A 14,297-nucleotide genomic window follows, 5' to 3' on the forward strand; every position below is an offset into this window, starting at 1 on the left:
GTCGCAGCGCCCCCGCACGAGCGCAACGCAGCCACGAAAACATCGGATCCGCTGCTCACAGGTGCACCACACGTGCTGCGTCCCGCCGCACCTCGCTAGGCGACATATTAATCGTTTTTATCTTTCGACGTAATAACATCAGGCTGGTTTTTTTATCTTCTTCCGTTGCACCTCTCGCCACTAAATCTCGAGCATGGAACAAACCATAAATGAAGCACCAAAATTCCTTTTTTTACCTTGAATACGTTCACTGAAAATTAATAATCTCTTACCTATGGTTTCCAGCCTACAGTTTTTCCACTGGAGGAAGGATGCAATCATGGGGCCAAAAGGGTCGCTTCCACCTCCAATCACTAGTGTGGTAGAAGGACGAGTACCGCACGAGGTGTCATTAAGAATGTAATCACGTAAAGCATTGAGCGTACACACTTCGGCCATCGGGTATTAAAACACGGCCGAGAGAGCAGCGATAGCGGAGAGACAACCGGCGTCCGCCGTGCCCTTGCTCTCTCTTCGCTATCGATCTCTTCATCTCTCTCTCTTTGATTCTATTTTCGTGCGTGTTTCCTCTGCTTCATTATAAACTAGCAAGATGGATTCCTCCTTCCCTCCATTTTTTTACTCCCTGTGTGGCGCAGGTTGTTCTTCATCTGGAGATCTCCGCCTTCGAAGCTGCGTCTCTCCTTCGCCTTCGACCCTCCCCCTCCCCGTCGCCCCTTAAATACCTTCGCCCACTCCCTCCTAACCACTTCCGCTCTCTCTCTCTCTCTCTCTCTCTCTCTCTCTCTCTCTCTCTCTCTCACACATCTTGTGTTGCTGATACGACTGGTTATAGATGATGGCTCAGAAGCCACTAATGCTCAAGGATTACCTTGAGCTGGAGTGGAATTCCGAGTCCAGTGGCGCTGGGTTCCGGTGCGTCCCGCGTCGAGCCAACGACGACGCCACCGTACGTTACCTACTGGAGGCGGACCTCCGCGGTGGTGGGGGAAGGAAGCTGCCGCGGACACCATCCATGAGCGCTTTGACGAAGATCTCCGCTGTATTCAACGCCGTTAGGCTTCTACCCTTCGCCGCAGCCGCCTCCTCCTCCCCAGACTCTGGCAGATCCAGGCAGGAGGGATCTCCGTCAAGAAGCCTCTCGGAGAGGCTGAAGGGAAGTTTCTGGAGAAGGAAAGGAAAAGAGGGAGAGGAGAACAGGGCGAAGGTGAGGGACATCGTACGTCTGAGATCGTTTGAGGAGGAGACTGGCGACGACCGGGCGTCGTTCGACTTCCCGTCCCCGGTCGTCAGCAGCTGCAGCAGCTTCTCAGAGTCCGACTCCTATGGCTCGGGCTTCCTTCCGTCCTCCATTGCCAGTTCCGAAACCACTGACGACGCGGCCACCACCGACACCACCGGAGACGTCAAGAAGCACTCACCGCGAACAAGCCCAAGTCGCAACACCAATGGGCTGAACATCATCGCCGAGGTCGCCGAAGCGAGCGTCGCCGGCCACCGCTGGGCGGCCAAGGTGAGGGGTTGTTATTTTATTTATTGCGCTTCAATTATTTGCACCCGTCGCACCTCTCTCAGTAATCAACATCAGGGCCCCACGAAATGAGCGGTTGAGATGGTTGATGAGGCTTGGGTCCCGCCTCTCAGCTTTCCACATCACCGTTTGTACGGTGGTCCCGCTCCTTTCACAACCCCTTTTCTTACCTTTACCGCTGTTTGAATTTGACGCATTCAGACTTTACAACCGCGAATTCTCTGTCTGCCCTTTCTATCTTGCTGAAGCAAGAACCATATAGGCAGTGGTGGATGAGAAACACAACCAAAACGGTCCCTGAAATATCGATTGAAGTGAAAGTTGACAAAAAGAAAGGGCCAGTCTTTTAATGGTTGCGAGATCTGTCGTCTGCTTTATATAAAAAGCTGGAACTACACGGAGTTGGTCGGTGGATGAGGAGGACCTGAGCCAAGCTCGAGAGGTACAGTAGAGTGAAAAGCTTTGTAGTCTTTCACTTGGTCTACGACGAGTCATGGTGAGTACAATTAGGCCAAATCTACGGGTTTTGTTGGACGGTTGTGGGAATTCTTTTTCTTCCAAAAGTCGATGGATGAGGTCCGCTTTAGAGGTGACCTCGACCGCGCGTGCTCCGCTTTTTTTTGGCTTTGCCGATGCACCAATTCGAACGCCCACGTCGCCTTGGCCTTCGCTTCACGCCTTCATCCGTACCTTCTTGTCTTTTCATGAATCATTCTCATTGGCATTTTCACATGCGGAAAACAGGCAACGGAGAGCCAGAGCGAGGAGTCGCCGGAATGCCACTCGGAGGAGAAGGAACAGCTGAGTCCGTTGTCTGTGATGGACTTCCCATCCGAAGAAGACGAAGAAGAAGAAGAAGAGGATGACACCACGTCGCCTTCCTTCCATCACAGCCTCGCTAAACTCGAAAGTACGTGACTTATCTTTCTTCTCTACTCGGATTTAAAGTTGCAGTGTCATTTCCGTCGGCTCAGTACCCAAAAAAGCAAGTTGTCTTCTATTAATCCATCTAGAAAAGCAGCCATGTCGATGGCATATATATGTAAATATATTAGAAGTTGAGACGGTGCTCTCAGGCGCCTATCGCCACGCACTTGCCGTTGATTACAAGGCAACTTGGGTCCTTGCGTTCCGCCGGAATCTTCTCCCTTTGTCTTTTGACCTGTGGACGCGAGCCCAAAATGCCAACCGCAGCCGTAAATAATAATCCCATCCTGTTCCAGTCTTCTTTATGATCTTATTATTCGTCCCTCGTTAGATGGTAGGTTTTGCCTCACGTGCTTCTTCAACTACAGTAAGGCGTCCGACAAAGAAGATGACTGTTGCCCCTCTGTATATGTTGGTAAAATAAGAACAGCTCGCTGCGACACCTAACGTGGATGGATCGTTTGTGGGTACAGGAACGAAGCTGCAGCTGTTGCAGAAGATCAGACGGTTCGAGTGCCTCGCCGATCTGGACCCGATCGATCTCGACCGTCACTTCGCCTCGTCTGATGACCGCTCCGAATCCACCGACTGCGTCGCGTTATCCGACGTTGACGAAGAGGAGGCGGACGTGAGGGGCTTACGAGAGAAGAAGGCTTGGGGCCTACTGGGAGAACTAAAGAACGACTTCCACGTAGGCCCGGGAACGTGCGTCGAGAAGGTCTTGGTGGACTTCTTCATCCAGGGGCTGACCTCCTCGGGCGACGACGCTGTTCCCGGCCGCCCGTCCTGGTGGAGGAACTCCATCCTGCGCCGTGATCCGGCAGAGCGGCCGATGTTGGAAACTTCGAGGGATTGGATCGAGGGGAAGGGCTGCCGCGATCTGGACGACTACCACGGGGAGGCGACGCTGAGGGAGATGGAGAGGAACGGGCGGTGGATTTGCTTCGAGGAGGAGGAGGAGGCGGCGGATGTGGAGGACCTGGTGCTGGGGTCCCTGATGGAGGAGTTGGTGGTGGACTTAGCATCAGATTGAATGAAGATTCCAACTTGTGGTGGCGGTGACGGCTGTTGTAATAAATTAGTTGGTGAAGTCGTTGAGGAAGTTAACGTTCCATATATGTCGCGGGTACATACAGAGGCAGAGGGAGGCTGCAAAGCCCGCCAATTTTGGGTGACGAGAAGACATCGAATGGCGGGCGGCAGAAATGTTCTCTATACATTTCCAATTTGGTCTCTACCTTCTTTTAGGCCGCACGTACTTGGAACGACGACTCTAATTCGAACCATTTCAATTCTATTACTTTGCTGGCGGTGGATTTGGCCTAGCAAGAAGGCTTAGCCCCGGCCTTATTAGCAATCCATGACAAGCACTCCTTGAACTCCGACGGTGGCGTTATGGTCGTATAATTGGCATACCTACATCGACCCACCTCTTGTACTTTCATCAGATTTCAGGAATCAATCAGACTTGCATCAAAACTTCACTGCTGAGCGTGAGGCATTCATGGTCTTCGGAGTTTTCATCAGATTCAGCGAATCGATCGGATTTATTGTACACCATATCTATTTGGTGTGCAAAGAGAGTCCCCACATCAGATTCCTGTTCTTTCTTCGTAGATCTCGCGCAAAATAAACCCTCGACCAACCACGCCTTCATGCGGACCTTCACTCAGATGGCCCCATGAAGCTGCCCCTACTTCACCTTCTCGCCAAAGGATGATGGGACAAAACCTTTCTGCCTCGGGTCGCAGGGCGGCCGCCGCCGACACCCAACCACCGTATCTTCCTTTACGACTCACGCCATTCTTTGCTACCTGGAAGTCGCCTTGACACAGACGGATAACATGCACTGTCCTCCAACAGCTGCCATAGATGTCCGATGTATGTCTTCGGCAAAGTGCGGTCTCTTTCAGATCCACGTCTGGGAATACCGCTACCACTGTTGAAGGCCGGGACAACCAAATGACACGTGAATTTTCTTACGAATGGTGATCCTTTGATGTCCGAAGTCGGAGATGCATGTTTTCGATGTTACATGAAATGGATCACATGTGCAAAGTAAGGGAAAGAATTAATATGGATTGGTTTCAGCAACTCATGATGATATCAATGGCAGTAGTACAGTATTCTAGGCATGGATGTATTCATTAAAATTGCCAGGACAAGAATGAAGGACTCAAAATCTATATCTTATTATTTTTTATGGTGTTAATTGAGCCTAAGGACTTCAAATATCTATCATTTCGACGTAGATGTTGTTATAATAGCTTATTTAATTGTCTTCTTTGCGAAGGATTACAACTCAAGAGGCTTATGCTCCTCAAATCTCGTTAGAAAGACATAAAGTCGTTTATGGATAAGTTTAAGAAGTGACTTTGTGTGCCTCATATGGATGTCATCTCTTCCAAAACTTGCTTTTAGTTTCTCTCTCTTCTCTCTGTATCACCGTAGTAACATTGTCGAGCTTTTGCGTAAATTGCACTGAAGCGTTCAGCGATCTCCGCTGGTGTGGGTCCTGCACATTTAATTGTCTCCCGTGGGCGGAGGATCCATCTGGGGGAAGACTTGATCCGAGTACGTAAAGCTGAACACAGCCTTTTGGAGACCCCAATGGGCGGGGAACATCTTAACGTACGTGTGGTGTTATTATGCGCGTCTTTGATTGGGGTTGCAGAGCTTCATCCATGAGCAAAAAGATGCGATCCCTGTATGCTTCCGAGGCCTTCTTGCAGTCACAGCATTACCCGTGTCGTCGCATTGCAGACTCATTATGTGGAGGGTTTCACATTCTGTCAGAAGAATACCTGAACACAGCTAGTTTTGGCGAATCCAGCTTAAGATTTTACTCTTGGAGTTTATTGCCGAAGCAGAGTTTTACCGATCCTAATGATTTCAGAATATTTTCGACAAGACTAACCCAAACTGATATGATTTGTTGCTGCACTTTCTGATACTTAAGTGCTTTATTTTGCATGTTTTTTTATTCGAGGGAAAATAAATAAATAAATAGATAAAAGTAGAGCACTCTATGGCAGTGGAAGTTTATCTGCACATGCAACCAAGAAGACAAATAATAATATATCAATTCCCATATGCAATCTGGTAGAAAGGAAAACATTCTTTCCCAAGATTAAGGGGAAATTTGAACCCTACGGACTAGCGTTACATGTATGTAATCTCCATGAAAATGAAGCCCTAGGGAAGCACATCATGAAGGTGTTAGATAGGTGATATAAGCGTAACTCTTTGTTTATTGTGCTACGACAACATATATCTACGGATAGCTCCACAAGCTCACCTCCTCGGAGAGCTCCGGCGGGTCATCGGACCTATGCGGGCTTAGCCTTGGTGGGCTCATCAGCATCCCCTCGGCCATGTTCACCAACAACTGCGGCATGTCGAATATCTCCTCCTCGTCTATGTAGCTCCCTGGATGCTGATGGGAAGCAGCAGCAGGCTTCGGCACCAGTGAAGCCGCGGCCTCCGCGGCCGCCGCACGAATATGGGTCGGAGAGGCCGAGGCTGGCGCCGGACGCGAGGCGATCTCGCCGGGGAAGTTCAGCACGGCGTCGGTGCCGCGCAGCGCATGCGCCGCCACGTCGTAGGCCACGGCCGCCATCTCGGCGGTCGGGTACGTGCCGAGCCAGATGCGGCTGGCCTTGCGCGGCTCGCGGATCTCCGACACCCACTTGCCGCTCCGGTACCGGATGCCGCGGTAGCTCAGGTGCCTCCGGGAGGCATCCGGCCGCATGCGCGTCTCGCTCTCGGCCTGCACCGCATTACCTCCCTGGTCACAACAAGGCAACAGCTCGGGGAGTCGAGGTGGGGATGCTCGGCCGCCCTCCACTGCACGCCAACAGTGCACGTGGGGATGGCCGTGCACGTCCGAAGGGCGTTCAGCCATGCATCTGCCGAGAGCAAAACGATAGTAAGCGTTAAGGGGACAGTTCACGTGATCATGTGGAGTCGTCGTTGTCAGCTGCGTGCTGTGGGATTGCGCTGCAAACGGATCGGGACGAAGGGGAAGTGAGAGAGGGGATTGAAGAGCAGCATTTAAGGTGGAAAGTGAACGAGAAGGCGACGGTGGGATCAGAGGAAGCGTGGGGTTTTCGCAGGAAGGGGCAGCAGCGTCAACGGTGTATGATTTTGGGTGGCACGCGCTTTGGTTTTGGATGTTGGGCTAGCAATTAGCTGTTATCCTCGGAGCAAATCCAGCCACCCGAAAATAGGTTTTTAATGTAGCTCAAGCTTATACTCACCTCATGTCAACCATCTAACCATTAATATAATCTTATGTTAAGTGCCACTTGTGATGTTTATGGAGTTGTTTACGTGCTAAGCCACTTTTAGGCGTCGGTTGATGCTGTGGTCAAATTGTCTTCCGCCCGTATGAGGCGGTGGGTGAATCTTTTATTCGTTGCTTTGGGTGGTCTCAACAGAAATAAACTTTGAGCCAATGAACTCCTAAATATATTTATAATTTGAATTTATTTTTATTTTTGTTATATATAATTTTATGATGGTGTTTTCTATCCTACTGTCAATATTTTTTTATTATTTGTATTTATTTAAAAAATAGACTACAGCAATCGATTTTTAAGGCTCTTAAGACAACACCCAGTGTGCCCTTTGCAAGCTTATACAACACATCAGTCAGACATATCTTATCTTAATCGCAGCTGATTTATCATTGTGCTCAAATCGCAGCCGAGAATATATGGGTTGGTTCGCTCGAGTCAGTGAAGCTTCAGAAGTCATGTCAGTCATGGCGAGGAAGAAAATTGCATGCTTATATATGGATAAGAAAGGCCGATCGAGGTCTGGGAAAGGTCTTCGTGTGACGGTGCAAGTAATATAACCTCGCTGTCCTTTTACGTCCGACTCATTTCACGTGCTAGGAAATCAAAAGGAGAACAAATCCAACCGATCCTTAAAATGTCCGAGTCAAATGGCTCAACTGAGTCGAAGGACAAAATAGCGTCAGAGTTGCACTTGGAATGGATGCGTTCGATATCCATTCCCCCGTCAGTGTGCAGGTGATGTGGGACTTGAGGACCGGACGTCGAAATCAAAGCGATACGCTGAGAAAAGTTAGGTGGACAAGGAAGATATTGCCTGTCCCCTCTCCGTTGCTTCGTCTGTAGTTCGGGAAGCTAATCAGCACGCATTTGCTTGCAAGAACATCGTGGTGTAGTACTTGGAAGGAAGGAGCCAGGTAGCCGCCCCCTCCTCCTGCCTTTGAGGTAAAGATCACGCGGACGGAGGAGAAATATATTGTGAACCAACCCATGGCGGCCGGCCTTCTCGTCGCCAACCACCCCCGATTCTAGAGGCATCTGGTCGATTGAAAGCGAGCGGCGGAGCCAGCGCAGCGGAGAGACACGGCGAGAAAACCACCGCTGCCCTCGCATTCGATCGCCGAGCGACTCATCGACCTCCACCACTCTTGCGGCGTCGACTGAGATAACGAAGAAGGGAGAGAAAGGACAGGGTGAGGCCGCCGGAAAGTTGTGATGGAGAAATAGATGGAGAGCGAGGACAGCAGGTTGTCGGCAAGCGACGTCGGCTATTATAATTTTATTGTGATTTATAATACCATTTTATGTATCTACATTATTTTTATATCTACATTATTTTTATGTTTCTACATTATTTTTATACGCACAATACTACACAATACATGATTTATAATATCATTTTAGTAAATTTATGTATCTATAATTCTAACGGTGTCGGTCTGTCCTCTCTAAAATATTTTTCTGATATAATATAAATATTTTTTTTATAAAATCTATATGATAATGATATGTTATTATGATCTTTTAGTTATTTAGAGAAGATATATTATAAACCTATTATCATTTTTTATGATAATGAGGTGTAAATTGGATTATGATTCGATGATTTTTCTCACATTCAGTTTTTTACGTAAAAAATTTAGAGTCTTCCAAAACAGTGATACCAATTTACTTCTTTTCATTATGCTTAAAATATTTGAAACCTAACCACAGCAAAATATAATACTTACAAGTTAAATATGAGTTATATATCTAATTCATCTAAAAGCTTGTAGCGATATCCATACTAGATCCAGCTGTTGACTAGGTGGGTCCCTTTTGGCCTCTCCGTTCGCCTTGGCTGCCGCACCCTCGGTGAGTCGACTATAAAAGACGCGCGTCGCACGCTCAGCCGTGCCGCGGGACTTGCGGGGCCAAAGACGAGATCGACACCATTGGATCGGTGGGTGCACGAATCTGACAGTTCCGTCCTTCGACAACGGACGCTTTATGCGGTGTACGCGTGTAGTCCCGTTGAGGATCCGAGTTCAAGCGACGCAGCAAACGCAGGGAAAAAGAGGTGTCGCTTGAAAACGTGGGCCCCATCTAGTTATGGGGTGACGATTGGAAATGTCGCGTGAAATGTAATCCGTATCTTTCGGTGGATCTGCCGAGAGGTCGTCCTTTTCCCGACCTAACCTCCCCCCTTTGCCCTCGAGAGTCCATTTCGAGTCGGCCTAGGGTTTCGGCCGTCACTTCGCCGATAAAGAACTGCTTCGATCGCAGGTAACAATTTCCTCAGAATCCATTGAATGTTTCGATCATGCTAATTTCTCGTTATTTTCTTCGTTTCTCATACGTATAGATCAAACAAGTTCTTATCTTTTTTTTACTCCTATCGATAGATCATCTGTGATTTCTCTGGCCTCAGGTTAATGACTTGATCTGTTTACTAATGTTCTTTTCCTCGGCAATATTTTTGCATCCTTCTTTGAGTCTTCTGATCTCTTTTGGCTGCTATGTTTTTCGTCGGATGAATTTCGGATCCTAACATGGAACGCTCTGCTGCATAAGAGTGTTAGTCGTCATATCCCCAAAATTTCTTGTTCCAATATTTATTTAGCATTATGTCTCTGAGATTTTCTGCCGAAAGGGAGGTTATCACCCTTGAAATGGTCATCTCTGGGTTCTCATTTCTTGTACCTGATGAACCTTGGTATTTAGATCGAGATCAACCTGCATACAATATCTAGCATAGGGCTGGATATTATTGCAAGAAGTGCTTTGCTCCCACTGCTTAGTTTGAGACGAACCGACATACACCATCTAGCATAGGGCTGCATCTTATTGTGATAAGTATCTTCCTGCCACTGCTTAATATGAACCTTGTTGGAGCAGAATATGAAATGCTTTGTTTGTGGGGTTCTGTTTCTCTCTTAGCTTTTGCTTTTGTTTGGTAATAGTATAGCAGAAGAGAGAAAAAGAGGGAAAAAGATGGGCCAGGGTCTTGCAGTTACATGCATGCTTGAAGTAAGAAGGTTAGAAAGACAACAAATGGTAGATTTGCATAGCTAAGCAATGAACTGCCTGAGTCTTGGATGGGTGAATTTGCATTAGTCAGGTGCAAACAAAGGAGACTAGAGAGGCAGGCATTAGAAAAAGATAATATTGGGAAGATGAATGAGTTGGTGTGTTAAATAATGTTGAGAAGGATGTGCCTGAATAGATAAATGATCTATCCTCTATATCTTAAGTAATTAACACAATTAATAAATTATTATTAACGAGAGATAACTATTGTTAATGAGAATTAGCAGGGAAAGGGGCTGAGCTGTGATTTTCTTGGTTTACTTGATCTCATTCTTAAATTTTTTTTGGCGATTTTTATATGACATCAAATTTCAATATGGTGTTGTAACTCATGATAATCTGTTAGCAGAGAGGATACATGATTATCACTTCTTTATGCACTTTAAATTAGGTAATTATTTTTATGGTAGTTGTACTTCTATCATGGACCAAGATTGAATAACATTATTGTCTTAATCCTTCAACTAATGACTAGATCAATCCTGTGTCATACGTGAGGATTTTAGTGGTCTACTGTTTTGGCAAAACTTTACTATTATCATGGTTGGCTTTTTTTATTGATATGGTTATCTTTTTTTCTCCAGATTTAGGTTCTTGTTGCTAATTAACCAGAATGTCAAGGTCGATTTTCTGTGGAAATTTGGATAATGACACTCGCCATTCTGAGCTTGAGCGGCTTTTCAGCAGATATGGGAAGGTTGACAGGGTGGATATGAAATCAGGTAACTTCCTATAATACTGTTGTATGACACCAGAATTCGAGGGTTTTTTTGACACATTCTCTGAAGCCTTTTTCTCAGACAATTGTTGTTACAGTTGCATTGATGCAGTTTTTGAACTATAATCTTTGGATGATAAATTAGTGTAACCACAAATATGCATGTTGGAAATGGTGCTGTTTCCGTTCGTGGTTCTGGGGCTGTCTGCTGGTCAGCGTATAGTTAGCATTTTATTATTCAGTTTGGTTTCCTGGGCCAAGTGGATCTGCAACGAACTGAACTTTCCTTTTCCTCATGATCCAGCTTTCGTTGCAGGTTCTAAGTAAGTAATATGCACATATGCTTCTGACAGCATAAATTTTCTTTTGCCATATCTACGAATCTGAATGCTTGTGTGGATTGGCCTTGCACATGAGGGCATTTTCAATAAAAAAAATTCAGTTACATCATTATATATTTCTTAGTGGCATTGGGAGGCAAAAAAAGAAAAAAAAACAAGAAGTTATTATGTCCTCTGAATATGCTGTGATGTGAACTTTCGGTGTGTATGATATCAAGAAGGAAGACCACACATGAAGTTGATAATTTTTGAATTATGGTCCCGGTTTATGCATTTTGAAAAGTCCCCACACATATTGACGTGGGACAGAACTATTGTGAACCATTCCACATGGTGCATAGTGGCAGGAGACCTGTTTTGAGGTTTCCTAGGGATTTGGAATCAGGATAAGTTTAAGAAAGCAGTATGTTTTTGAAGGATGATCCTCCATACTCAACAATTTCTTTGCCGCAGGAATATATTGGAGAATACATGCTCTTCTTGCTTGTTGGGCGCATGCATTCAACAATCCTTCCAGCTCGAGTTCATATTGCCTCTTTCCAGAGAGCTGATCCATTCCGCAATTCAATCGCATTTCATTCACACGGAAACATTCTCCACAAGACTATTGCCTTTAATTTCTCGTGAACTTTGCCCAGCCTTCCATCCCAACCATGTTTCCATCCTGAACAGCCTGGCTGGAGAATATGTATGGAGGAGGACTCTCTGTACCATGGCCTACCACAATACCTGTCTTTTGGACTAATGTTCTCTGACGTCATTTAGTTACCAGGTCTGTTTCTTTTTTCTATGGTCATTTTCTAGCTCGCTCTCTAAGAGATAGATGGCTAGATACCGAATCTCTGAATGGGTCTGCCGGAGGCCCTTCAGACTGGGTTCACTTAAGAAGGATTAGCATGGAAAGGTAATATCAAGTCAGATAATTTCATGATAAAATATATTTTACCATGCTTCCACTATTTTGTAGGGTTTGCTTTTATATACATGGATGATGAGCGTGATGCTGAAGATGCAATACGTGGACTTGATCGGCTAGAGTTTGGCAGACATGGGCGGCGGCTCCGTGTTGAGTGGACAAAGGCAGGGTGCTAGCAAAGCCTATGTTTTTGGTAGATGATTAAGCATGCTGACCTTAGGGGATAATAGTATCTCACTCATGGAACTTCTCTCTGCAGCAAGAAAGGAATAGCAGAAGGTCTGGCAGTTCAAGAAGGCCTTCGGCTAACACAAAACCTTCAAAGACCTTGTTTGTCATAAACTTTGACTCAATCAACACCAGGACACGGGATTTGGAAAGGCATTTTGAGCCATATGGAAAAATTTTGAATGTTAGGATTCGAAGAAATTTTGCCTTCATCCAGTTTGATGCTCAGGACGATGCAACAAAAGCACTAGAGGCTACCCACATGAGGTAAAGTGACGTTACATTCGGGTTTTTCGATTCAACAGTGTAAATATTATATATATTTTAATTCTAATCTATCTTTTTGTTGATGTAATTTATCTTCGAAATCCTTTTTCAATTTCTCTTTAAAAGTATTTGTGATTGAGCGCATGTTCATCTTTTTGCATATACTGGTGACCTGGATGATCTAGCACATCCTAGCTTCATATAACATGGAAGTTAAACTGTAGAGATCTGTTTGCATTCCGCTTGAAGCTGCTATGATTAAGATTCATATAACCATCATCACTGAACTAATCATGGATCAGTTACTACTTACCATCAATGGTCTGAGACCCCTTCACCGAGTAAGATGCCTAGGAGTTAAGATCGTTGAAGTATTTTCTGGATTTCAGTCAACTTTTTGGGTAGGGTGTGGGATTACTTGTTTATGGTCTGTACCTCATAACCAGTTCAATTTTCTGTACTTGTTTTATTGATGACTTTTGCTTATCATTCATGACAGAGCAGCAAGTTCATAAATTTCTGCTTATCAGTCCATGAAGTTAAAGTTCACAATTTCTGCTTGTCATGTGCAGCATCGTCCACCATTTTCTGATTCATAAGTTTACCTATTGACTACGCAGTTAGTAATTTTACATGTACTTGTTGCAGTGAATTTTACGTGTAGCTTCTTATTTAACAGAAACAAACAAAACTCATTCTACAAACTCATAATAATGAACCTGATTTGGAATGATCTGACTCAGTTGCTCTGAACTTACTTGTGGGTTTTCTTTATTTTCTAATTCATTGGACAACCAGCAAGCTGATGGATCGGGTGATCTCCGTCGAGTATGCAGTCCGTGATGATGACGATAGAAGAAACGGCTATAGCCCTGATCGGAGAGGTCGGGAAAGGTCAAGAAGCCATGATCGAGGACGGTCTTCAAGTCCTTATGGTAGAGGCGTGGAGAGGGCGAGCCCCAACTACGGTCGTGCTCCCAGTCCATATGCCAAGGCCAGGGAGAGGGGAAGTCCTAGCTATGAAAAAGCTCAAAGTCCTGCCGATGATAGAGACCGCAGGTGAGTAGTGCTTGGTACCGAGTCCCTTTAGTGTTGCACCAGTTTTTCGGGATCACTGTTCTTGCACAATGTCAAACTACTATTTTGTTGGTGCAGTCGCTCCCCATGAAGGCAGGCAGTATCTGAAGCGCTCGGTTCCTGTTGATCCCAAAAAGTGTGTTGTTGTGCAGCTTATCCCAGTAGATGTTTGTTTACTTTGCCATGATCAGAGGTCCCCATTAGATTGTGTGTGATGACTTAGCTTATCTTGTTTTCTCATTAGAAAATAGGCAAGGGAAGTGTTTTTGCACTGTACTTGTCTTTGACACCTTGTTCATTATTTCTGGCTTCTATATAACACTCCGATTTTGTTTCAAGAATGTCATTGCCTTGCGGTAATGATATTTGGGTGAAAAATTTTAATTTCTAATTTATTTTATTTTCAATCAAGTATTATCAACATATTCATGAACAATTGTGTAGATTTGATAGATAGAAGATAAAATGAAGAAAAATGATATATAGTTAAAAGGGACAATATAATTAATATTAATGGTGCAAGGAATGAATATTCAGTGGGATACCTAAGAAGATTTTACGATAAATTATATAACAATGATTGAAATTCTTTTCATTTAAGTTCTGTACAGTTATCGGTGATGATAAAAAAAAAACTATGCAGCGGATTTGAGATATGAGGCAGCTGATTTGTTGGGATTATCAGGGAATTGATTTCCTGTCCTGTTAACATTGGAACAAAAACATAAAACTTATAGGTCTGATGTTGAGTCCTGTTGGTATCATCAGAACAAAAACATGGTAGGACTGAAGCAATCATTATCCACAGTCAAACAGAAAAGCAAAATCTGTAGAAGTTCCGAGGCATCACTGGGAAGTATAAAAGCATCAAACTTTATCAGATTGTTGTTGATGTCAGATCAAATGTAGGGATCAAAATAGGGCA

At 45.0% G+C, this 14,297-nt stretch overlaps 3 protein-coding genes across 4 annotated transcripts; 2 read left to right on the forward strand and 1 right to left on the reverse strand.

Moving 5' to 3' along the window:
- The first annotated feature begins 700 nt into the window (after positions 1 to 700).
- Positions 701 to 3,758, forward strand: LOC135612296 (uncharacterized). Its single transcript, XM_065108434.1, has 3 exons — positions 701 to 1,513; positions 2,276 to 2,441; positions 2,932 to 3,758. The coding sequence occupies exons 1-3, from the start codon at positions 836 to 838 to the stop codon at positions 3,489 to 3,491; spliced, it is 1,404 nt and encodes a 467-aa protein (XP_064964506.1). The 5' UTR covers positions 701 to 835; the 3' UTR covers positions 3,492 to 3,758.
- A 1,729-nt stretch (positions 3,759 to 5,487) lies between these two features.
- LOC103984636 (ethylene-responsive transcription factor ERF027-like) lies at positions 5,488 to 6,494 on the reverse strand. The gene has a single exon (XM_009402177.3). The coding sequence runs from the start codon at positions 6,360 to 6,362 to the stop codon at positions 5,733 to 5,735; it is 630 nt and encodes a 209-aa protein (XP_009400452.2). The 5' UTR covers positions 6,363 to 6,494; the 3' UTR covers positions 5,488 to 5,732.
- A 2,387-nt stretch (positions 6,495 to 8,881) lies between these two features.
- On the forward strand, positions 8,882 to 13,779 carry LOC103984635 (serine/arginine-rich splicing factor RS41). 2 transcript variants are annotated; one of them, XM_009402173.3, is made up of 6 exons: positions 8,882 to 9,021; positions 10,410 to 10,547; positions 11,852 to 11,964; positions 12,060 to 12,295; positions 13,094 to 13,354; positions 13,451 to 13,779. In XM_009402173.3, the coding sequence occupies exons 2-6, from the start codon at positions 10,439 to 10,441 to the stop codon at positions 13,461 to 13,463; spliced, it is 732 nt and encodes a 243-aa protein (XP_009400448.1). In that variant the 5' UTR covers positions 8,882 to 9,021; positions 10,410 to 10,438; the 3' UTR covers positions 13,464 to 13,779. The 2 variants fall into 2 exon arrangements, with proteins under 2 accessions (XP_009400448.1, XP_009400451.1); XM_009402176.3 differs by lacking the exon at positions 8,882 to 9,021 and adding an exon at positions 11,338 to 11,656 and having other exon boundaries at positions 10,409 to 10,547.
- The last annotated feature ends 518 nt before the right edge of the window (positions 13,780 to 14,297 follow it).

The sequence above is a fragment of the Musa acuminata genome, chromosome BXJ2-5 (genome assembly GCF_036884655.1).
Source record: "Musa acuminata AAA Group cultivar baxijiao chromosome BXJ2-5, Cavendish_Baxijiao_AAA, whole genome shotgun sequence".
In the NCBI taxonomy this organism is placed as follows: Eukaryota; Viridiplantae; Streptophyta; class Magnoliopsida; order Zingiberales; family Musaceae; genus Musa; species Musa acuminata.